The 25,180-nt window shown below is 50.0% G+C and overlaps 2 protein-coding genes across 3 annotated transcripts; both read left to right on the top strand.

The window, feature by feature from the left end:
- The first annotated feature begins 395 nt into the window (after positions 1–395).
- On the top strand, positions 396–5,818 carry LOC144141550 (uncharacterized). Its single transcript, XM_077673092.1, has 3 exons — positions 396–1,200; positions 2,706–2,847; positions 5,361–5,818. Exons 1-3 carry the CDS (start codon positions 1,062–1,064, stop codon positions 5,740–5,742), a joined length of 663 nt encoding a protein of 220 aa, XP_077529218.1. The 5' UTR covers positions 396–1,061; the 3' UTR covers positions 5,743–5,818.
- A 10,188-nt stretch (positions 5,819–16,006) lies between these two features.
- On the top strand, positions 16,007–23,266 carry LOC144141551 (uncharacterized). Of its 2 annotated transcripts, none has more exons than XM_077673093.1 (3): positions 16,007–16,238; positions 18,857–18,998; positions 22,834–23,266. In XM_077673093.1, exons 1-3 carry the CDS (start codon positions 16,052–16,054, stop codon positions 23,213–23,215), a joined length of 711 nt encoding a protein of 236 aa, XP_077529219.1. In that variant the 5' UTR covers positions 16,007–16,051; the 3' UTR covers positions 23,216–23,266. The 2 variants fall into 2 exon arrangements, with proteins under 2 accessions (XP_077529219.1, XP_077529220.1); XM_077673094.1 differs by lacking the exon at positions 16,007–16,238 and adding an exon at positions 17,013–17,210.
- Positions 23,267–25,180: the final 1,914 nt, after the last annotated feature.

A 25,180-nucleotide genomic window follows, 5' to 3' on the forward strand; every position in this document is an offset into this window, starting at 1 on the left:
AGTGTTACGATCAGGCATTTCTCTGTGCGTGATGGGCACATCTACACAAATTGAAGACACCATTCGTTTAGAACCCGGTTGCAAATATTAGATCCAACAGTAGCTCGGCAGTCGGGGCGGAGTGATCTTGTGCAGTACGCACATAGTAATGGACATATGTTCGCTGAAACCAGGCCCGAAGCACGTCCAATGAAAAGATAATCATGACAGTGAGAACGCTGGCAAGGTTATCATTCTAGCGGGGCTACCGAAAGACGGGGGCAGAATTAAAGAAAGGCAAACAATCACAGTCATTAAAGTCCACAATTCGCAACGGTGTTTACTTAAGACTTTGCACAGCATCTTGTTTTTTCGCGCCAAATTAAATACAGTTCACATAGATTTACAGCATATTGTTTTTTCGCGCCAAATTAAATACAGTTCACATAGATTTCAGTTTTGATAATCGTGAGTCAGCGGATCGATTTTTCCCGCCACTTCAAAATTTTCCCATTTGTAGTGGCGCTGAGATCAGTGACCAATTAGAGTTGAGGTACCATCAGTCCATCATCGTTGAAGGTTTCAAGGTCGTTGGTCGAGGGAACGCAGGGTACGGCTCGCGAAAGGCGGAGGTGTGGAGCACGAGCTCTGCAGGTTAAATACAAAGGAACAAAAAAAAAATGGCAAAAGATTAAAACGCAAGCTTTGTCTCCAACGCAACCGATCACGTTTTCTGAGCGCTGTGTAGGCGCACGCGGCGTTTGAACAACTGGCTCCGCACGTGCGCACAGGCGCTGGCCGCAGCAAAACGACACGGAGGACATTGGTGGTGGAAAAAGGAATGACCACATGTCTCGGCTGTTCTTTGTGGGATGAAGAGCGTTCCCATCGGGAATTATTTGTTGTTCTTTGATACCTTATCAGCAACAGTATTTGCGAACTCTGCCTATTCAATAATAATAGAATTGGGTATGGTTCAGTGAATACGGAGCATCATCGCGATCATCATCATCATCATCATTCCAACCCCCAGAGTCCGTCAGTACGCCGCCGCAGCTGCACACAAGCAAAGATCGGAGCGCATGGCACCGTTCAACGAGAGGCTCGTCCGGGAGGTGAGAAAGCACAGGCAGCTGTGGAACCAAAACTCCAAGCTGCACAAAGAGGCCGTAAGCCGGGAGGCCGCCTGGACCGACATAGCATCAGCCCTTGGTGCCACCAGTGAGTATCGTGGTGTTTGTTCGGCTTGCGTTCCACGCAAGGTTTACCGTGCCCGGAAGGGCTCGTGCCACTTGGAGTGGCGTGGTATGCCTTGGTCACCGCGTTTACTGCAACAGCATGAAGAGCGCAGTGAGCGGCGACGAGCTTATGTTGCTATGGATCATTGTGTGTATACTTTTCGCATCTTCGAAAAAAAAAATCTCCCGAGGCTGCGCGTGTCTTCGAAGCGCGAGCCGTTTTAAAGCGCCAAGCGTTGAAAAATGAACATCTTCGTGGTGTGCGTCCCCTAATGTTCCAGACGTACTACGATTTTTCGGCGATCAGGTAGTTATAGAACAAGCGGGATGGTCGTTTTCCTTACAAAAGGAGCTCGGGACTTGGGCTCGAGAGCGACATTCACTCCGAACGCGTCGAGAAAGCGTTTCTTTAATTGATGCTACTTAACTCACACCATGAAGTGGTCCGAGTGTGGGACGTAGATAGGCTAAAGCTCCGAGGCTTTTTGCTCGGCGTATGCAACAACAACGCCTTGCGGCAAAGCCAACTTCATCGCGAATGCTCGGCAGAGGACGGCTGTAACTGCATATGTCTGCCTTAAAAATGACCGCCGTTAACCAACAAGAGAAACTGAATTTGCTCATACCTGTCGCCTAAATCCCGTGTCGCCTCTATGTCGTGCGCTAAAAGCTTCCCTGGTCCTCCACCACAACAGAGTGGAACGTCTCACGATTTTTAGGCAAACCTGAATCACGTTGGGTTTATTTTTTGACGGCAAAAGTAGCTGGTCTAGATTGAGAGTTGCTCGATTGAACGAGAAGCGTGATGCGGTACAGACAAGGAAAGACTCTACAAGTCGCTACTTCAGCCATTTCGCACCGCATATATACTTCCCGCATTTGAGTGAAGCTCGAATATATACCTTGATGAAACGACAGGTAGCCTCGTGCATGACCAATGCATCACATATCCTTGTGGTAGGGATCACGACTGCGTGTTAGTGAGGTTACGCATGTGGGCCCAAAGTCCGGACAGCTATCCAGGTGCCATCATGCGCCACTCGGAAATGGGACGTACGCGCAAGCATGCAGCCGTGTTCCCGGTCTGCCGGCAGCGGGTGTTATTGAATTACCCTATCGGCACTCACATGGAGGAGACAACCGATTCCCTCTTTCTCCGCGTGATGTATCACGGGACTGCATATTCCTTGTGTGGATCCTGCCGGACAGGCAACGGTGACTCCTGTATCGCGAGAGATCCCGGCGTCAGTGGTTTTGAAGGGGCAGATAGTGGATACGCCTCCTTCGCGACCAATGCCCGACCCAGTCATCGAAACCATCCGTGAACTATGTCCGTTGTACATTGTCGCTCGGCCACTAATTCCCTTGCTCAGGGACTGACCTGCTTGCGGGAAAGCGCTTGCTTGTATGTGGGAGCCATGGTTGCGGATGGACGGGGTCACGACGATAGCGCTGGTACTCTACCGTTCCTCATCCGCCTGTTCGCAGTGGATGACTGCCAGACCCGGTGGAGGACCATTCGGGACACGTACCTGAAGCGCAAGAAGCGACTCAGCGTCAGCGCCAAGGGCCAGTGGAACGTCCTAGACCGGGAGATGAGTTTTCTCGACGACTTTCTGCGCCCACGCACGTGAGTGGTTGCTTTGTTCTGCTGCAAGGGAACTGGTTCGCAGAGGTACAGACAGACAGATGGACAGATGAGCGACGGGGAGGCAGACAGACCGACAAAGGCTTGTAGACAGGCGAGAGAGGCAGATAGAGAGGAAGACGTCTCGAGAATGGTCTTCAATGGTACTGGTGAGATTACTCTTGAAAAGGCGTCTCACCTGACTACAGACGGAGATAAGGAGGACGGACATAAACAGCAACATGCAGACAGGAGATAGAGACAAACAGGGAGAGAGAGAGGGAAAGTGAGAGAGAGAGCAATGTGCGGAAACAGAGAGAGAAAAAGAGAGAAGCGAGAGACAAGAGTACAGACGGATATACAAAGAGAAAGAGAGAGAGAGAGAGAGAGAGAGAGAGAGAGAGAGAGAGAGAGAGAGAGAGAGAGAGAGAGATGACACACAGCAAAAGACAGGAAAGAGACACACGGAGGGAGACAGCCATACAGGAAAAGTAACATGCATACAGAGGAAATAGAGACAAAAGATGAGATACAGACAGGGTAGCAAGAAACGTTCACTGTGAAACAGACAGAAGGACGGACAGAGAGTGATACAAAGACGGAGAGAATGCAAGAGAAAGAGAGAAAGGCAGGGGATGGAAACAGACAGGAGAGAAATACAAACACGAAGGGCGAGAGAAGGAGAAGTAACCAACCGAGAGGCACAGACATAGAGAGGGAGTGACATGCAGAAAGAGCGAGAAACAGAAAAAGACAGACAGAGATAGACGGACAAACAGACAGAGATACACAGAAAGAGAGAGACCGACAGAGAAAAACGCACAGACAGACAGACAGACAGACAGACAGACAGACAGACAGACAGACAGACAGACAGACCGGGACAGAAAGAGAGCGAAACAGCACAGTTATAGACAAACCGAAAGATAGACAGACAGCAGAAAGGAATAGGCACAGACAAACATAAAGGAACAGGCACACAGACATACAGAGAAATACAGAGAAACAGAAAGGGAGGCAGAGAAACACACACAGTGAGAGAGAGCTGTACAGAGAGACATACAGAGAGATACATGGAGACAGTGACGGCGACAAAAACACAGGGACGAATACAGATAGACAGAGACAAACCCTCAGGCAGAGACCCAGACGGGGAGACACGCTGTGAGAGACACACAGGGAGACAGACAGAGGGAGAGAGAGACACACAGACAAAGATAGAGAGAGAGAGAGAGAGAGAGAGAGAGAGAGAGGGAGAGAGAGGGAGAGGGTGATGGAGGGAGGGGGGGGGGAGAGACAAAAAGACAGCGGGGGCTCTGGGCACAGGATTTCGGGATTAGGAATGACTCACGACGGGCTCCGCGTATATAGGGACCACCACTATGCGCCTAGTGACACTTGGTCGGCCACACGACCGAATCCATTCATGGATGGACCGTACCAACATCGCCGGTGTTTGGTGCCTGCAGCTCGAGTCCAACGTTATACCTCGAAAGAGAGAGAGAGAGAGAGAGAGAGAGAGAGAGAGAGAGAGAGAGAGAGAGAGAGAGAGAGAGAGAGAGAGAGAGAGAGATCTCGATAATGGTCTTTAATGGTACTGGTGATTAGTCTGGCAAAGGCGCCGCACCTGACATAGGAGACAGATAAAGAGGACAGACATAGACATAGAAAACTTCAGAGAAATAAAATTAAGAGAGAACTTCCTTTGAAGCGACCCCTGTTCGGGCTGCCAAAAAGGGTTCTTGTGTGCCGGGAATGCACTTAACGGTGCATTAGCGAAGTTTATTCTTTGTTGCAGGTAAAACACTGAGGTTACATTCCTGTAGGCCAACCGCTGCAATGGCAATTTTGTGGTGGCGTCACTGGTTGGTCACGGCACTGCCAATCGCAAACCACGCCTCGCGAATAGGCAGAACGTATTCGCGCCCTATTTAAAAACACTTGGAAAACCTAGAGGGGCGGATAGACGAGTTTTTTCTGTGAAAACGGCCGTCATTGTTGTTACCGGCACTGGCGTTCCACATCAGTGTCGAAGGCCAAATCTTATGAGAGCCATCTTGTAACACATATTCCTACGGGCGTCCATAAACCGAGCGACTTCCTACGGGCGTCCATAAACCGAGCGACTTCCAACCCCCGCCCAGTTTGCATACCGCTGAGACCATGATGCAGGGAATATTTTGCTAAAACATTGTGCCGATGGGACTGTAATCGTGGGCACGAGCCACATTCCTAGTGATTTTGCGCCCCAAACCAACATTAACGATATGTAGCCAACCCTTGATTCTTGATGTAATCACACCACTTCATAATTGCCCTATTAGTCATTACTGCTGGAGTGAGGTTTAGCACTACGAAGGGCTGATTTGGGTTTTGTTCCCGAGGAAAGAGAGTATATGTTCGTGCTCATTTGTTCCCTACAGGAAATTGTATAGGTTCATGTTTATAATTTCTAGTTCGGTTTGAATTTGTTGCCGCTCTGCGTTACGCCCTCCGTCTCTCACGCGCATGCGCAGAGGGTCCCAGGTGCGTCGCACCGAGGTGGAGGCCAGGCCAGAGGACGGAACCAGTCCGGGCGGCTCTGTTCCGGTGGTTCCACTGCCGCTGCCGGAAGCCGAATACGGAGCCGACATAGAGTTGAGCCTGTTACCGGACGTGTCCCCGCCTTCGCCGGGACCGCTCCCTCCGCCGTCGTCAGTGGCCCAGGAGCGCTCGTCAAATCAGGTGGAGCTCTTCTGTCTCAGCTTGGCTCCGCAACTCAAGCGCCTATTGCCCAGGGAGAGGATGAAGGCCGAGATGTGGATGCTGCAGATTCTCCACGGCCTCGAGTACGGCCTGTATGACGCTGACGGGGACCCGCAGGCAGCGGGCAGTCCACCCGAAAACTCGGACGCCTAGGACTACCCCGAGGTCGCCTGGAAGTGACGTCAGAAAAGCCCAATAAATTGACTACCGTGCCTTCACATTTATTAAATGCGTTCCTGGGGTGCTTAAAGAAATGAAGGGATGATCTGATGTATATTTGTCCTTGGTGCGTAGGAAAGTACCGTTTGGCTCAATTACGTTTTAAGGTCAGTCCAATCCTAGCTCTTACTCCTTAACCTGCGCGTAAATTCATGCTTAGAAAGCGTTCTTCAAAGTACCTAGTCGGGTATGTGCTTCTTTGTGGGTGTGCATGTTAGGCCTCGTAGTACGCGTGGATGTATCGTGGAAGAACTTCTAGAGCTCGCTACCGAGCCAGCATAGCTTAGCTCAAGAAACCACAACCCCTGACCCACAAGACATTCCCTCAAACAATAGCACCCACCGGGAAAGAAAAAAACGAGAGTAAAGAAAGGAGAAACCAAAACTGCTTCCCAAACACGGCGTCACGAAAAGTTTCCGGAGAGAATTCAGCACTGGAGGCGCTAGGAAAGCAATCTTCTCATTAACAACACACCTCCTCAAAGCAGAAGCCCATTAGTTAGCCTCGGTATGTCAATCACGCGGGTGGTATACACGCTGTCGGCATATGCTGAAATAGTTTCTGCGGTCCTCCCGTTGCCTTATTCTCATCACGTGTTCCCTTCCCCTGCCACCGTGAACTTTCGAACTGCTGGTTCGAAGCAATCCTTGAACCCGTAGGGATAATGCATTTGTGTTGCTTGGAGCAAGCAGATACATGGCGGCCCTCTCCACCGAAGCACACATCTCTGACTATATCCCTGCCAACCGTACAAGATGGCGTCATCCCCTGTACACCCTTGAACTTTAGCACTCCTTTTGCCCCTCCCCGACCAACGGAATCCCTAGGTGAAGATTAGTTGTGCACGGGCGGTGACACGAAAGGCGACTGTCATAACCTTTCTCGCGCTGCTGTTAAATTATAACGGACGTCGTAACTACCACCACCTGCTGTGCTTTTCGGCGCAGCTAAGTACAGTTAGAGCGTGCTACGACTGATCAAGAGAATAACCGTCACCCCGAGTGGATCCCCCCCAATTGCGACAAAGAGCGCCATCAGGAGATAGTTTTCTAATTTAATAAGCAGCTGATTCTCAATGAAGAATGAATTCTGCGGTCAACTTTCACGAAGACGGGCAAATTAAAACCCAAGGTTTCTCTTGCGACCGAGTGCACAAAATTGGGCGAAGCAAAGAACACGTGAACATTCGTTTTGTTTGATAAATAAAGTGATCTTAGCCTTCGCAAGAACCACAGGCCGATTTGAAAGTGTCCAAACCGGTATTCAACGCAAGCGCTCAAACTTGACAAGACCTGCGTGCCAGAGCAGGGGCGGTATTCTCTTGTTTTGTCCGTTTTGTGTCCGTTTCAAAAGTGTTCGTTTTGAGCAAGCCCTCACTGGCTGAAAGCGAACACCCGGATGAACTATGAGCGAGCTGTGAGCCACGGCTTCTCGAAGTAGACGATTTGGAGCAGACGATTTTTTGTCGCCTTGTTGTTGGTTCGCTGCCGAGACAACAAACTCATCAGACCAGGTTGATCTTCATTTGGCGGCACAACACACTCGTCTCCAGCTTACTTGGCATGGCCGTCTTCTGCTATCCTCACTTCATTACGAGGTATCGTTCTTACCCGACATTACACCGGCATACCCCCCTTGGTATCCCCTCCATCGCGTAACAGTTCCTACCATTACAATCAACGTATCCGCAACCTCACATCCAGGACGTCGTCGAGCTCGAATATGCACTCTTCGCTACCGCTACGGTGATCTAACAACAGTTACGTACACAGATGCCTCCTTCTCCACCTAAGACGCATGCGGGGTTACAGTATTTGTTCGTCCTGCGCACCCTCCCTTGCAGAAAAGATACTCGGGCGTTCCTTCCGTCCTGTCTGTCGAGGCTCAAGCAATCACTGACGCCATCTTATCCTTAGACACTCCCGGTAACCACGTGATTCTCAGCGACAGTCAGGATGCTCTCCGCTTGTTCCAGGAGCAGTTGCTTCCCATCAATTTGATGCGCACACTCCACACTCATCTGGCCAAACACACTGGTACTAGTTACGTGCTGGACTGGGTTCCTGGTCCCGCACGCTTCCCGGGCAACGAGCTGGCGCATCAGCTCTCCCGTGCTCCGTCCCAACCGGGAGACTCGGAGATGCCCTGGCAACCCCTTTCCACCCACCCACGCAGGTGCGACAAGCCCGTCCACATCGACACCAGACTGTGCACGAGTTAGTCAGCAATAGGCAGACTCTACTGTCTCCATCACACCTCTTACGCCGGGCAGATGGTTGTCTTATCCGGCAAGCGCAAACGGACAGCCTTCCAACCCCACACATACCTCATCGATTAGAAGGCCATCGCAGCCCTGCGCGGTGCTGTAAGTGTTCTGGCTTTCCCAACACGCCGCATGTTCTTTGGGACTGTTCTGCTTCGCAACCATCACTCTCAACTCATCTTAAATCCCTTTCACCTCCTTCCTCTTCTCTCCAAGACTGGCTCGCGCCGCCGTAGGGACCGGACCGAGCGGCCTGGTGGCGAGCTCTGGTGGCTCACATTCGTCAGGTCCTCCCGTCTGTATAGATAATTATTTTCCCTTTCAGAACCCCGGATTTTGGGGGTCTTTTGTGTGTGTGTGTGTGTGTCAATAAAGTTTACCAACAACAACAACAACATAAAATATAGTTTAAAATAGGCTTACTCGTTTAAAAGTCAACCAAAGCGCGCCTACAAGTGGAGGTCACAATAAAGCGGATGCAAAATGAACGTTTGCGAAACGGACAAACACGAGAATACCGCCCCAGGAGGCTATAGCCAGGGAGGCACCTTTGGTACAAGGACTGGATAGACGCGCCCTCTGAACCAAGACAACAGCGCACCTGCCAGCACCCGCAAGCCTTTAAAAAGGCCAGACGAAATAGAAGTCATTTTAATACACACCACTGGAAATTCATCCGGCGGGAATTTCTCAAGCTACTTTTGTTTTTGGCTCTGTCTAGAGTGCTGTCCGACGGTAGTATAAGAGCTACACTATAGCGACGTCTACCCATGTTTTGCTAGAAGAATGAAAGTTGTGACTGTAATACGCTATCCCAAACGGGACGTAACCTAACCTATGCAAACATAACCTAACGGAAGAAAGAAATCCTTTAAAACCCAAAACTGATCTAAGGAATTAAAGTTATAACCAAGCTGAAGATGGAAAAAATAAAAAAAGACAACAGGGGGAATCGAACCACTGCATTTCGCATCGGGAAGATGGGACAGAACCGCCACACCACAACGGCAGGCGCTCTTGCCTGTACCAGCCCAGTCTTAAATGTCGTGGTGGTGGTGGTGGTAATAACTTTACTCATCCATAGCTGTTAAGTCATCCATAGCTGTTAAGAAAGAGGCACCGGCTGGCAGCACCAGCACTCTACAGTCCCCTAGTCGAGGGCCAGGAACCCGTGGGCCCTAGCGGCGAGTTCGGCCAGCTGGATTACACACATCTTGCACTTCTGGGTCGGAGCTGAGCAGTGTAGCCTCCCATAGGTATCGGGACATAACACAGCACTACCGCCTTAATCGGAACACTCCTCCCCCCCCGCTCCCACCCTAAAGCGCAGGCAGTCGGTTCAGTGGCGTCGACTGCAGACTAACACCTTCCCGCATCCCGCATTGTGCCACCTCCACTTCCCCTCGCGATACTGCCACACGTGCACATGGTGCGGCGCGCCTTTCGCTTCCCTCCACCACATGGTGGGTGCGTGCCCCTCCAAATCCCCCCTCCATGCTACTCTGTCCTTGCCCCTTACCACTCTAGAGCAATGGGAGGCTACACTGCTCAGCTCCGACCCAGAAGTGCAATAGTGTGTAAAATGTCGTCCCAGGGCACGTAGCCACGGCTGCGGCGCTAGGGTAGAGTGCCTTTCGACGGCACTCAAGACACCCCCTTCGTTTTTTCCGCCCGGGCCAGCTCAGAGACTGCCAGGGGGCGCTGGCCGCAGAGGAAGGAACAAAACCAGCGTGTCTCACGCGCCCACTGTGAGAAGAAGTGCGAGCCCAGGACACGTCAGTGCGACGCAGCGGCCAACCCGTTCGCAAGGCCTGGCGTGCTCCAAGCACGGGCTCGTTCGGGAGGTGAAGAAGCGCGGACAAGAGTGGGACCAGCAGCAAAAGCTCCACATGGAAGCAGCAGGCGCGGAGGTTGCATGGGCGGACACTGCCGTGACCCTCGCTGTCACAGGTGAGTACCGTACGCTTGTCTTGGCTTTGACGGGCACCTCGAAGCTGACACCTCGAAGCTGCGCAGAGCGGTACCCGCGATGGTTCAATCGTGTTTGCCGCCGGAAGCAGAAACAATTATTTGCCAGCGCAGTAAGTTGACGATGGTGGCCGCCGTTTTGGCGGCCACCGCAGTTGCCCGGGCGACCACTGAACGCGGTGCGACAAAGCCAACTCTCTCTCTCGAATGCTCTCTAATTAATGTCTGAATCTTAATTTTTGTTACGCGGCCGGACAAGCCGCGCTTCGCGAACGTGCTTTTGCTGGGCTGTCTTTGAGAGCGTATGTCGTATTCGGAGTATCAAGGATTTCGTTTTCCCCTGAAGTATGTCAAGTGCGATGGCCTTGTTTTAGAAAGTGCCAATCTGGTTGTACTTGGCTTTATATAACAAGCTTTCCCGGAAGTCTGCTTTTACAGAAAAACTGTTGTCCTCTTGTTGGCGGGCGTTCTTCGTGGCTTCCGCGTGCACAAAGGATGTGGAAGGGGGAGAGAATGAACTCGACACGGCCGCTCACTTGCCCCTGTACACAAAGAATGAACATTTAAAATAACAATGGACGCGGGATAGCCTTCACGTGACGCCGTCTCTCAGGCGTAAGAAGAAGCAGAAAATTGGGCCCGCGTCTGCTCGCGTCGGAAATGTCCTCCGAAGCCGTAGTCTTCTGTCGTCCGTGCGACGTAATTGCTTCTACTGTCCCATCCGCCCACCCCTCACACTGTTCCCCTCCCGCACCGGTACACTCATTGGGTGTACCTCTACTGTTCTTCAGACGGCACTCGAGCGCGAGGCCCGGGCGCCAGCCTTGTTTGTGTTTTGCGGTTAACACATTTTTTTAGATGCGACACATCTCTTTAACTCGCCTTGTCCCTTCATGCATGCATCCGGCGTCCATCCGGACGCCTCTCCCCTATTCTCCTCGCCACGCCAGCTGTGCGGTAACGCCGCTCTCACCGCAGCGCCATCTTGCGTTAGCGCTCGCTCCCCTCGCCATGCTAGCTGTGCGTCAGCGCGCGTTAGCGCTCGGTTAACACATGCGCATGCGCTACTCTCTCTCATTCCCCTCACCGTTAACGCGCGGTACATATAAACGCGATAACTGCGTCGCTCCGCTCAGTCGCTCCACCGCCGCAGCTCCGATGACATCCGATGAGCACCGATGATTTGAATGGTGACTAACAGGTCTGCTACCGCGATGGTCGGCGCAACATTAACAAGCACCGCCCAGATGCGTCGCATCACCCCATGGTTTCCCCCCGCGGAAAGATGTGGTCAAATTTTTTTTTAACCCACCTTTATTCGCTCTCGCAAAAATAAAGCGTCAACACAACACATCCCATTACACCCAGATCTTTTCCTCTCTGACAGTACCATGTTTTCTGCCCGGCGTGTTTTTAAATATTAACAGAGGTAAAATTTTTGGACCCAATTTCATACCACGCATAATCACAACCTGGCCTTCTACACCAGCCATCCTCATTGTTTTTACTGGTTTTATTTTTGCTCTTGTTGAGTGAGTTTAGTGTTTCGATCTTCATCCTTCATACATAACCACTGTTTTGGTGCTCTTTGCCCTAATTGGCCTTGCGCCATAAAGATCCAATCATCGTAATAAAAAATAAAGCGTACTTGTATATTTAATTAACTTAACGCTCCAAACGGTAGCTCTGTATTGACGGTGTTGCTCGAATAGGCGCAATATTGTCTTTTTTGCTGAACAATGTGGACAAATATGGAGCATATTTCTATTGTTTGTAGGTTGAAATTTTTTTTCCTACATAAACATCTCATACAAGAGTTAATTCCAACATTCTAACAGCGTCTGAATCGAGGGACAGACAGACCAAAATTTTGCGTTTGAGTAGACCACGAAAGTCATTTTTTTTAAACAAACGCTGAATGCGAAAAGAATGAACGCGACACCGCTGCTCGCGTAACCCCGCCGAGAAAGAAAACAAAACCAAAAAAGCACCACCAGCAACAAAAAATTGGCGGACGATTACGACACTCCGTGAATGCGAAATTTGATCGCAGCGCGAACCGCAGAATCTTCTCGGCTACGGCGCAGAGCTGCTCCTTTGGCGGCGCGAAGGTCTGGATTATGGCGTCGGCGGCGCTGAGCCTCTGCTCGGACAGCACTACCTTGGTCTCGGGAAGTGATCGCGTCATCAGCGAACGCACGACGTCGCGCGCTAATGTGACTTTACCTCCTAGCGAGTAGCCGCTGCGGAGCTGGTCGGGGCCGCACCCTGTCATACCCCCTCCGCCTCACATTTTGTTTATACTATGTTACCCTCCACCCAGCTTTCCTGCTCGCTCTATCTTCGGTGTCCTCTTCGTTTTCTCGGTTACGACGACGCTGAGTGAGATGGACAACGCCAAAGTGCAGGAGCGGGCGCTTAAGACCTGTGCTCTGAAAACACGCGTCCACAGGCAGACACCGATCGTGAGGACCACCGTCACGTCGTCGTGAAGAATGGAGGACGCGTTTCGAGACGAAAATAATCAACACAGTCAAGTCTATTGGAGTGTTACCACAAGGCTATTAGCGTTAAAGTTAAAACAAAATAGTAAAACTATTCCATCGTGAATTTCTTTATGTCAATTTATAGGGTGTGTAGATTCGGTACGCCCACCAGATAGCCTGGCCATATCCACTTATGTGGGATAATATGGCTCCGTAACATTCGTTTGACTAAACGCACTGCCGTGATTTCGTACGCCACCCGTATTTTAGCAACCAGCTTTTATGCAAGCACCGTAGACGTGTCAAAACATGATTCACTTGCGAAAAGGCTGTTGCAGCCATAGTAATGATGTGTCGAGCTAAAGCAATCCCTTTGCGTCCAGGCGTGAGCACCGTATCGTTGTTTGCGTTGATACCACTTCCAGGTATTCTTCGCTAGGTATCATTCTATAAAACATTGTAGGTTCAATGTTTCGTGAAGGGGGTTGCGGGTCGTCACCCTCCCCCCCCTCCAAATTGCACCAGTGTACGCTTGTAAGTGTTGCGTGAAAGAGCCTTTGCCCCCTTCTTCTCCCCCTGTCTACACCAAACGGGTGGTCCTTCGAGTAAATTTTTGCTCGAATTTTGCACGAATTCATTCCCGGAAACTCGTACCTCCACCGTCTTCAGCAGAAGCTTCGCTAACTCAGCCAGTAGGCCTAAATGTGGGCGCACCATTCGGCAGCAGAATAATTATAAGGCGGTAGTCATGTGGCCGGCGGTAGGGGGTGTTACCATATCATCTCCACGTACCCCCTTTACATGTTACTGCCAACGAAACGGCTGATGTCACGCTGCGGGAAGGCCAGAGAATAATCGCGGGCCAATAGGGCTGCTTGACCTCACTAAACTCCATCGCATCTCTAAACACACGGTGTGCTGCTCGATCCTCGCAGAGCAGTGCTAGACCTGGTGGCGCGCCACCCGCGACACGTACCCGAAGCGCAAGAAGCGCCTGCGTGGCCCTCAAGTCAAGGGCCAGTGGAGGAGTTGGACCACAGGCTTGCCTTCTTCGACGACTACCTGCGACCGCGCACGTAAGTAACGCATGCGTACTAGCCGATGGGCGCACCGTTTTACCCTCCACACTGCAGGCCTGGTTGCCATGTGACTCGACCCTCCTTGAAATGTCTGGAAGGCATGCCTTCATTTTCCCGCGTTCCTTGACAAAGCGGGATCTCACGTTTGAGGTAGACTTCCGGTAGAAAAGATGAAATGCCGGCCTGATCTGTCGGTGTTCGTGCGGGTCTAGAATATCCTGCGTGTTCATCTTGCATGCTTGTTCATCCTTGTGGTCGTGCATAAATACGGGCGCATACGCACTTACGGGCATTGGCCAAGAAGAGTGCAAAAAAGTACAGGAACAATTACACGTTGAGCAGTACATATACCGAAAAAATACCCAAAAGATAAGTACGTAGAAAATAACACTCCCGCAGACAGTCCCTCCGAACAACGTGTCTTTGATCTGTCCATCATGCACCCAGCGTAAGCGCGTTGAACACTTCGTTAGAAATGTATTGGTTACATGGTTACAACATGAAATCTCTTGAATTCGCAGGCGCTGAATGTCGAGTCCGAGGGCGACCAAGCCTGAACCGTGCGACGGAGAGTGTCCGGAAAACTACTACCCGGCAGCACCCGAACAACCGGACGTCACGGCTGGCCTGCAGTGACCGCACATGCGCAGAGGCTGCTGGAGCTTCCTGGGCCCCAGACCGTGTCCAGGATCATCGGACGTCCTATGGCGGCCATTTCTGCTTGAGCTTGGCGGCGCCCTCAAAATGCCCGCATCCCAGGAAGCGGAACGAGGCCGAGTTTCGCACTAACGATGACCAGGAAGCAAACACAGCAGTCCTGGGAGTCTCAAAATCTTACGCGTACGCCGAAAGTGACGGCTGTCACATATAACTAAATGTCGCAATAAAACTAATGCATTATTTTTCGCATCTTAAACAGCTGCTCTTTTTTAATTCTGCTGTATACAGTGTTCAGAGAGCACCTCAAACTGTGCCGCGAAAGCGCGCGGAGAGCGACTTTGTGCTGACAAGCCTAATTCCAGTAACACTTAATTAACAATTGTTACAATTTACCTCTGTCACCTTGTCCAATACATGTAGAACGGTGATGGGGCGGTCGTAGGAGAAAGTTCAGTAGAATCGGCAGTCGGGCTAATTGGTTCTTGTACGAAGTAAAAGAACGTTTAAGACAAGGACGGAAAACCAAAGACACCATCGTAGAGGACCTCCGAACGAAAATCAGTGCGGCCCCGCTTCAGAAAAACATGCAGCCAGCTCCCTTGACTGCTCAATAAAAAGTTTTTTTTACCGGAGTACTATCAAGGCTGTCGGCTGCCCGTGCTAAGGAACTCCACAAACACAACTGCTTAAACCCAAGGGTCAGCTACGTCGACATGGCGGACTACCCTGGTCAACGTGTGGTGGTAGCGGTCGGGGTAAATCAGAAGGGAAATGCAATCTCATCTTGCTCAATCCAAACGCCCAGTCCAGGAACAGAGGAACAGGTGGCCATAGTACTTGCAATTACGGGAAGATAGGCTAGACTATCATCTCGTACACCAAGGCCGCCCTACGCAACTACGCGCGGGGTGGTATCTCCACCAAAGCCACCTAAATCCGTAACAGCAGCGCGAACAAAGTTTCAGGATACACCCGCCTGGTGTAGACGCCAGCTCACTCGTCTCTCCCGGCGAACGAGATGACTCGGGGATGCACCAACCAGGCTGACTTCCAATCCGACAACGTACCATCTGCGACGGGAAGAGGGGCAGACTGGAAACTTACAGGGTCAATACCCTGCACTATAGGCTGAACAGGCTGATATTTCCTGCTTCCACAAAAGAAATGGCAAACAGCTGCACGGCGCAGGTTGCAATCAAACGCGTTCCCTCACCCTGCCCTGTGTCACCGCAACTATCCCGATAGGCACACGGGGAGATGCAGGTGGTGCAGCATTGAAGCAGCCGCTCTACTACACATGATTTGCGATGCTCGAATAAACCGCTGGCCCATTGAACAAGGCATACATATTAGAAGTAGCGAGCAGTGGGATGCCGAATGCGCAGCTCTCTTCCCGAGAACAAGCTGCAGTGAACAGACTGGCTGACCACGAGTCCCTTACCGATGTACAGTGGAATAAATAGACCAGACCTTCCTGCATGCTGCATTCATCTTTAAAGTCGGCTCTCTCTCTCTCGATCCCGTCTTCCCGCAATTTAAGGCGCTGTTGAACGGAAAAACTGTCGTCTGCTAATCTCCAAGGTCGTCTGCAAGAAGCGCGAGCGAGAAGCAGACGACAGCGCATCCCGCGAGCCGTGTGGGCGAGCCGAGACTCGCATTTACGGAGACGCCAAGCTCTGGCTTGTGGCTGTAAACCGCTGTCAAAAATCACAAAGGCGGACGCTGGTTGGAGAGAATAGCAAAGGAACGCCGCCACGGTGCCCATAGCGCCCTCTTGAAGACGGAGATGCAGGCATTCGTCAGAGACGCGCCGCAGCAGATCATCTCTGCACGCATGGCGTCGTTCAACGAAAGGCTCGTCCGCCAGGTACAGAAGCACAAGAATCTCTGGGACCACCGCTCTACGCTCCAGAAGGAGTCGGAAAAGCGGGATGCTGCTTGGATGGACGTCGCTGCCGAACTCATAGCCACGGGTGGGTGTTGTTTGAATGGATAGACATCTCGAATGATGCGTAACGGTTATTGCAAGGTAACTTCGACGCTCTGAGACTAGAAGATCATGAGACGCATACAAGCAGACAAAAAAGGTGTCCGTTGCTGTTTGTTGGTGCCCACTACCGTCTTGGAACATGAGCGTAGTGAGGATATTGTGGGAGGGAGGAGAAGTTGATCGCTGCTCTTCTAGACATGTAGAACACAATCCATGTTCTTTTTTGCGTGCACGGCGCTCGCTTTTGAGCCGGCTAGTACGAACGATGTTCAGAAGATGTGTTTACATCCTCGTCATTCCGAACGTGCATACCTAGGTGTACAGAAAGCGAAGACATTTTTGAAGCGTTTTTGTGACCAGCGGATTTCGAGCGTCCGCAAGTTCTCAGCAAAGCCGCGGTAAGCAGACGCGTCTGGAAGTTCACTAGGCATGAAGACGCTGCGTAACAGCTGGTGATTGTCGAGGTCCATGACCTTTATTTGCGTCTTGACGCGACTGCTTCCCTTCGAGTGCAACACACGAACTAGCGCAATAACAAAACATTTTGCCAAGACAGTCGCTGTAACCACGCCAGGCGTATCGTCTGCGAGTTCCCTTTGTCTTATGGCCGCTTAGTATTGGCAGAGTCCATCAATAAAGTATTGACGGACTCTGGTATTGGCCACGACTTAGTAATCGTAGTAGCCTTGAAAATATTGATCATCTTGACCTTCTTAAATGGCATAGGATAAAAAAACACCGCATATCAAGTAAATTCTCAATGTACAACAAAGAAAAATGCAAAACGAACTTTGTATGATTCTAGCACTACGCGTTTCTCCCGCGGTTGCTAGCGTTCGCAGTGCCAGAGCGTGCCTTTGGACACGTAGAGGACGCGTCTGCAACTATAAAGCAAACAAAACTGCGGTTCTTTGCCGACTCGAACCACGCGGTAGCAACGAGAGAACTTCGAAAGGTATGGGCTATTTCCGAAAAAGCGTTCTTCCGGTGAAGCAGAAGTATGTGCATGTACAATTCTGTGGCAGGTTTTTGTTTATCTTTTCGCAGTTCTTTCACGAAGATTTCCTGACAACGATAGCTTGTGGGTGAACAGAAGTGCCCAGGGACCGCGCTCCTAGTAAAGAGTCGCCATACTGTTCTATGTATCACAGCGTTTCAGCGATCTTTTCTTTTTCGACGTTTTTTCTTTTTTTTTTTTTTTGCAGACGATCCTCAAATGCCGACTTTTTCGTACCACGTGGTCAAGAGCTGCGAAGGTTCACTCAGTTGAACATTTTGAAAACATTACAGCTGCCCTCAAAGGGACGGCGACATGCAGTCAGGACCAGGTTTCCAACTCGTTCAGCGGGGGCTTAGTTCTCGAAAACGACGGGAGACTTTTTGGAGAGACGCGTTGTTGGCATGCCAATTCATGCATTCTTGGGTTTGGGGGTTGCTTATGGAAGGGGGGGGGGTGCTTTAGAAATCCCACGTGGCCCCCCGGAGGGCCAGTTCAGCCTAGGCCAAAAACGACGCGAAAAGCGACGCGTCGCACTGTGCGTATCTGAAACGACGGCCGTCGTTATAGAGAACCGAGTCCCAGCTGCGCGTTTGTATGGCACGCCATGACACCAAACTCTACGGCCAAGACTTATCGGTAGGAGGTGCGTTCCGCTGGCAGTGCCTATGGCGTTGCGCTGCTCAACAAGGTGTCGCTCTGTTGCCTTAATTTGCTAAGGGAGCCAAAGGAACGCCGGTGTGCATGAGACATCGGAGATTCACGAGTAGCCAATATACAAGTCCGTAGCCCGCCACTACGGTGCGTCCCGCAGCGTGCGTAGCTGCGGCGAGCAAAACTCGATTTTTAGTTGCATTTCACTCCCGTCGGCCCAGCCAGGAAACCGCGTCTGTGACGCTTGATGTGACACACTTTCGCCGCTTAAGTAAATGCATTCAGTAAGAATTCTCACAGCCTCCGTGTTTTCATATATGAATGTGAATATGGCCCCGGGAAAAATGGCTTCCCCCTCATACAGTTCTCTACGGTAGTCAGGCCGACATTAGAAGGGCTCGGCATATTACATGCTTAGTGATAATCGTTGTTTTACAGAGGTTTCGACGCCTTTATATTTTCATAGAGGACTGCATATACTGCTCACGAAAAAGAAATATGCTTCCAGAATAATTCTTTTTACTTTTGTATTTCTTATATTATTTTGTATTTCTTGTATTCCTATATTATATTTATTTTTATTTTTATTTTTATCAATTTACCTAGTGGACAAGACGTATTAAGACTTAGATGTCAGACCTCTCATATTACAGCTAAACAAGTCTTTCCACCAATGCAATTGTATAAATAGTGAAGCCAACTTTAAAGAGGCTCGGCGTGTAACATTGTTAAAACCCTAGGGACATTGTTAAGTGTAAAAACCCTAGGGACTTCCCACTTTGATATCCGACAGCTTGCATTGCCCCTGGCATAACGCCTTTTCAGTGATGAAACTGTGCGTAGCAGTGAAGGTGACGTTAAAGAGAGCTCGGCGTATAGCGGGGCTGCTTCCGCATTTATCCGACGGTTGCACTTCGCAGGTTTTTCGAAATGCCTTTGACGTTTCGCAGTTGAAAAGTGTCGTACCCGGTGGCGCACCCTGCGGGACTCGTACGTCAAGCGAAAAAGGCACCCGAGTAGTCGCACCAGAGGCCGGTGGGACCTGCTGGAACACAAACTTCGCTTCCTCGACGACCATCTGCGCCCGCCCAGGTGCGAATATACACTCTCTTAAACGTGAAATGGTCGCGAAGACCTTTAGCGGCGAACACACTGACTGGTTAGCGAGTGTGCGGAGATTGTTGTCGCCCGCACAACTTTAAAGGACGCCGGAATTCGGCTTTGCCTGATGTGCCATTACACCATTATTTCCCGTGTGCAGAGAAGCAGAGAAGCAGAGAAAATTCCCATTTAAGGTCTCCGAATGAGAGCTGTCACCGGGAAAATAAAAAAAGAACAGAAACAAAACCCGCCTGCGCAGTTCTCCCGAGATGACCACCTCACGCGGCAGCCTTCGCCCGCACGAGAGCGATTGACGGTGAGGTGCTTAAAAACATAGCGCAATCTATGCAAGGCACTGGAGAAGCGTCATTTCTCTACGGCTGTCAACTCAGCCAAGGCCTAAGGAAGAACGGGGGTGGGGTGTGTGCCTTGAGGCCGTTTCCACGATCCTGCTGCCTTATTTGAGCACTGTTGAGCCTTCTGTGCCACGCCACGCACCCCCCTCCCATACTCACACACAAGCTGACTATCAGTGAACCTGCCTCTACCTTGGAGGAGGATAGCTGCAAACACTGATATCTGGCATGCCTTTGACGTAAACAGTAAGGTTTGAGATGTACTGCATCAGTACGGAAAAACGGGTAGTTGGTAGCTGTTCATCGTGGTGTTCAAAGCGCTCACAACAATGGATCGAAGAGAGAAAGACTGTTAGTGCGGTGTCTTCTCTCTGCTTCTTTGTCCTTGTGTTGTGAGCGCTTTGAACACCGAGATGAAGTTTCGAGACACCTTTCCGCAAGCTCGATTAGGCAGCAGTACTAGATTACTCACTGTTGTGCTAGCCCGCTCCCATATAGGAAGCCACCAGAGTCTTGTGCAACAGAAGTGAATGAACGGCCGTGTCTTAAAGAACTAAAATGGTCTGGTTGCACCTATTCTGTAAACAGACAGGCCAGATAGGCAGAGATAGAGAGAGGGAGCGATCTCGAGAAAGATCTTTAATGGCACTGACCAGGTTAGTGTGGCAAAGTCACTGCACCTGAAATACAGAAGGAGATAAGGCAGACGGACGTAGAGACCTACAGACAGGGGATATAGAGACAAACAGAGATGGAAAGAGACAGCTACAGCCAGAAAGACAGAGAGACAAAGAGACGTGATGAAGACATAAATATAAAGAGATACAGAAGAGAGAGAGAGAGATCTTGAGAATAGTCTTTAATGGTATTAGTGAGGTTAGTATTGCAAAGGTGGTGCATCTGAATACAGACGGAGGTAAGGAGGATGGACATAGCCGGAGACATACAGACGGGAGAGAGAGAGAGAGAGAGAGAAAGAGAGAGGGAGAGAGAGAGAGAAAGAGAGATCTTGAGGATAGTCTTTAATGGTATTAGTGAGGTTAGTATTGCAAAGGTGGTGCATTTGAATACAGACGGAGGTAAGGAGGATGGACATAGCCGGAGACATACAAACGGGAGAGAGAGAGAGAGAGAGAGAGAGAGAGAGAGAGAGAGAGAGAGAGAGAGAGAGAGAGAGAGAGCTACAGGAGGAGAAAAGACAGAGACAGAGAGAGGTGAGAGACAGAAATAAAGAGAGATAGACAAAAAGAGAGAGTGAGAGATCTCGAGAATGGTCTTCAATGGTACTGGTGAGGTTAGTCTGTAAAAGGCACCGCGTGTGACATTCAGACGGAAATAAGGCGTACGAACATAGAGAAATTTGAGAAAGAAAGAGGGCACCGACCAAGTAATGAAAAAGAAAGGCTCCCGTGCGGGAGCCGGAATGTCCTTTAAGTTTTTATTTTTCATTACTTGGTCGGTGCCCTCTTTCTTTCTTCAAATGTACCCTTCCGACCAGACGGGCGTCCGCGAAACCCTTGAATTCAGACAGAGAAATACAGACAGGGGGGATAGAGAGACAACCACACAAAGAAAAGGCTATCAGCAGAAAGAGACAGAGACATAGAGAGGTGAGAGAGAGAAATACAGAGAGATACACAAAGACAGAGAGAGATCTCGACAATGGTTTTTAATGGTACTGGTGAGGTGAGTCTGGCAAAGGCGGCGCACCTGACGTACGGATGGAGCTAAGTAGGACGTACATAGAGACACACAGACAGGAGACAGAGAGACAGACAGAGAGAGAGAGCTACAGGCAGAAAAAGACAAAGACAAAGAGAGGCCAGAGAGAGAGAAATCAGAGAGAGATCTCGAGAATGGTCTTTATTGAAACTGGTGAGGTTAGTCTGGCAAAGGCGCCGTACCTGACATACAGACGGAGATAAGAAGGACGGACATACACGCAGGCATAGAGACATGGGATAAAGAGACAGACACAGAGAGAGAGAGAGAGAGAGAGAGAGAGAGAGAGAGAGAAAGAGAGAGAGAGAGAGAGAGAGAGAGAGAGAGAGAGAGAGAGAGAGAGAGAGAGAGAGAGAGAGAGAGAGAGAGAGACAAAGACAGGTGTGAGATATAGAAATACAGAGAGATACACAACGAGTGAGATTCAAATATCTCGAGAATCGTCTTTAATGGTACTGGTGAAATTAGTCTGACGAAGGCACCGCACTTGACGTACAGACGGAGATAACGAGGACGCAGCTAGACAGAAACATACAGACAGGGTATATAGAGACAAAAAGCGAGAGAGAAAGAGCTACAGGCAGTAAGAGACACAAACAAAAAAGGTGAGAGATACTTAAATACAGAGACATACACAAAAAACGAGAGAGATCTCGAGAATGGTCTTTAATGGCACTGGTGAGGTTAGTCTCGCAAATACGCCGCACCTTACATACAGACGGAGGCGTAAGGAGGGACGGACATAGAAAACTTCAGAGACATAAAATGGAGAGAACTTCATTTGATGTGACCCCAGTTCGTGCAGCAGAAAATGGGGTTCTGGTGTATTGTCCAATGCATTTAATGGTGCATTGTCCAAGTCTATTCTTTGTTGCAGGCAAAAGACTGAGTTGGTAGTGATGGCATTTCTGTAGGCCTACCACTGCAAAGGTAAATTTGTGGTGTCCTCGCTGCTTGTTCGTGGCACTGCCAATCACAAACTACGTCGTGCAAATAGGCTGAGCGTAATTCAGCTCTGTTGAAAAGAAACCTGGAAAACCTGGAGCTGCGGATAGTCGAGTCTTTTCGGTGGAAAGATGGTCCAGGTGTCAGTGTTGCCACCTGCGCGGTATTTCGCATCAGGGTCCATGGAAAATTCTCACGAGAGCCCTGTTGAATCACAGATTGCGGAGCATGTCGGACTTCAGACAAAGATTGTTCGTACGGGTGTTCATGAACTGAGGCGACCACCAGTCCCCAGGCGAAGAAGCTTATCGGTGAGGCCAGGAAGCAGTTAATATTTGCGAAGACATAGTGCCGATGGGGCTATTGTCGTGGGCACGAGCCGCATACCTTGTGATTTCTGCTCCAATGCAACACTAAAGATATGTAATCACTCCTTGAAGAGGATGGCTACACCGTGATCACAGGGTTTTAAGTCGCAAGAAAAAACTCGGACACTAGTGTCCGCGTTCTACTGTCCACGTTTTTTCTCGCGCTCTTAAACCCTGGGATCTCAACCAATCGGCCCACATCAAGCTGTTGCAATGGCTACACCACTTAATTCCCATCCGAGTCATTAGTGAAGCGTGCTGGAGTGGGGTTTAGCACTACAAAGGACTGATTTGATATTTGTTCCCGAGGAAGGTGTGTGTAAGTTCGGGCTCAAGTGTTCCCTACGGAACCTAATATTAAGTCATGTTTATAATTTCAAGTTCGGTTTCAATTTCTCGCTGCACTGCCCTCCGTTTTCTCTCGCGCATGCGCAGACGGTCGCAGGTGCGTCGCGCCGCGGTGAAGTCCAAACCGGAGCACGAAACCAATCCGGGCGGCTGTACTCCGGTGGTTCCACTGCCGCTGCTGGAAGCCGAATACGGAGCCGACATGGAGTTGAGCCTGTTGCCGGACGTGACCCCGCGTTCCCCAATACCGCTCCCTCCGCCGTCGCCAGTTGTCCAGGAGCGCTCGGAGGATCCGGTGGAGCTCTTCTGTCTTGGCTTGGCTCCGCAACTCAAGCGCCTTATGCCCAGGGAGAGGATGAAGGCCGAGATGTGGGTGCTGCAAGTTCTCCACGGCCTCGAGCACGGTCTTGTTGGGGCTGACGTGGACCCGCAGGCAGCGGGCAGCGCACCCGAAAACTTGGGCGCCTAAGCCTAATCCGAGGTCGGTAGGCAGTGACGTCAGAAAAGACTAATAAATTGATTTTGAACAAAATATATATATATATATTCTGAATATATTGAACAGAATAATAAATTGAACAGAAATTCTCATTTCTGAAATGCGTGTCTGGAGTCGCAAAAAAAAAAACGAAGGGACAATCTGATGCAGATTTGTCCTAGGTGATTGGGAAACATCGTTTGGCTTTATTGCATTTTTAGGCGACTCCAAACCCAACTCTATATCCATAACCTGTGCATCAGTTCATTCTTAGTACACGGGTATGTGCCCCTCTGTAGGTGTGCATGTTAGGCCTCGTAGTACGCTCAGATTTATCGTGGTCAAACCCCTTGCTTACCAAGCCAGCATAGCCTAGCTCGAGAAACCACAACCCCTGTCCCTCAAGACATTCCCTCAAATGATAACACCCACCGGGGCAAAAACGAGAGTAGAGAACGGAGAAACCCCAAATGATGCCCAAATACGGCGTCATAGGCGACATAGGCTAGACCATTATCTAGGAATCCAAGACCGCCCTGCGCCACTACGTGCGCGGTGGTATCTCCACCACAGCCACCGAAACCCGTAACAAGAGCGCGAACCCAGTTTCAAGGCAAATGCGCCTGTTATAGACGCCAGCTCACTCGTCCCCCGACGGTACACGAAGCACTTAACGAATTACATTGCGGAGTGAGGACATACAACTACGTCAAAGCCTTCTTATCAGACCGCACAGCATCCATTGGGATTGGAGACGTTCGCTCCGAGGCCTTCAAAATGCCAAACAAAGGAACACCACAAGGATCTATCATCTCCCCCTTGCTTTTTAATATTACAATGATTAACATAGCAAAGAAACTCCAAGACATCCCCGACATAGGTTCCATATTGTACGCCGACGACATAACCATCTGGGCCACTAAAGGCTCCCTGGCTCAAAAGGAACAGGCACTCCAAGAAGCCACGAACTGGGTGGAAAAGTTGGCAAGGGATAACGGCCTAGAGTGCGCACCAGAAAAATCCGAAGTTATCAGAGTCCACGACGCCAGATATAGGAGCCCAGGGGAGGTAAAAATCAAGGTTGGGGACCACGAAGTAGCAGAGACAGACAAATTAAGAATCCTTGGGATGATTGTTCAAAGCAATGGCAGAGCAAACTTTACAATTGCAAAAATTAAAAAATCAACGCTGCAAATTGCCAAGATAGTTAGGAGGATAACCAAAAAGAGAGCAGGGCTGAAAGAAGAAGAAACCTTGCGTATCATGCAGGCCTTAGTAGTAAGCAGAGCTGCTTACAGTCTGCCTTTTCACTCTCTTAACAGGCAGGAAAAGGAACAGGCCAACGTTATATTGCGTACTGCATACAAAGCGGCTCTCGGTCTTCCCAACTACACGGCAAATGAAAAACTCATGAATCTCGGCGTGTCTAACACTTTTGAAGAAATTTGTGAAGCTACCCTTGTTTCACAAAAGGAAAGGCTGCAAAAGACAAGAACTGGCAGGGCCATTCTGCAAAGAGTAGGCTCCAGGTTAGATGTACAATCAATTATCGACAAAGAAGACCTAAGCAACGCCGCCAGAGAGAAATTGAAAGCGCTCCCCATTCCAAGAAACATGGACCCCCACTTACATGAAGACAGAAGGAAAGCCAGGGTCAATTTCTTACGCAGAAAGTTGGAAAAAAACCCAAACGTTGTATATACAGACGCTGGCTTTTACGACAATACCTATGCTTCCCTAGTCATCGTCGATCAAGAAGGAGTAATCAGGGACTGTCTCACATTAACGAACACCAGCACAGAGGAGGCCGAAACTGGCGCCCTTCTATTGGCCGTAAGGTATGGAGAATTCCAAGGAAAAAGCCTCCAAATAATTACGGACTCTAAGAAAGCCGTACAAAACATTATAAATGGCCGAATCCACAAAAGGCTCACAAAACTTTTACCTGTAAATATC

The sequence above is a fragment of the Haemaphysalis longicornis genome, unplaced genomic scaffold, assembly GCF_048455015.1.
Source record: "Haemaphysalis longicornis isolate Haplotype H1 unplaced genomic scaffold, Haemaphysalis longicornis Haplotype H1 scaffold_6, whole genome shotgun sequence".
NCBI classification, from domain to species: Eukaryota; Metazoa; Arthropoda; class Arachnida; order Ixodida; family Ixodidae; genus Haemaphysalis; species Haemaphysalis longicornis.

Bases quoted from the DNA above. Each gene is read 5' to 3' on its own strand.
- LOC144141551 (XM_077673093.1), top strand. From the start codon at position 16,052: ATGCAGGCATTCGTCAGAGACGCGCCGCAGCAGATCATCTCTGCACGC. The intron at 16,239-18,856 runs GTGGGTGTTGTT...GACGTTTCGCAG, and splicing joins TGCCGAACTCATAGCCACGG to TTGAAAAGTGTCGTACCCGG. The intron at 18,999-22,833 runs GTGCGAATATAC...GCGCATGCGCAG, and splicing joins GACCATCTGCGCCCGCCCAG to ACGGTCGCAGGTGCGTCGCG.
- LOC144141550 (XM_077673092.1), top strand. From the start codon at position 1,062: ATGGCACCGTTCAACGAGAGGCTCGTCCGGGAGGTGAGAAAGCACAGG. The intron at 1,201-2,705 runs GTGAGTATCGTG...GCCTGTTCGCAG, and splicing joins ATCAGCCCTTGGTGCCACCA to TGGATGACTGCCAGACCCGG. The intron at 2,848-5,360 runs GTGAGTGGTTGC...GCGCATGCGCAG, and splicing joins GACTTTCTGCGCCCACGCAC to AGGGTCCCAGGTGCGTCGCA.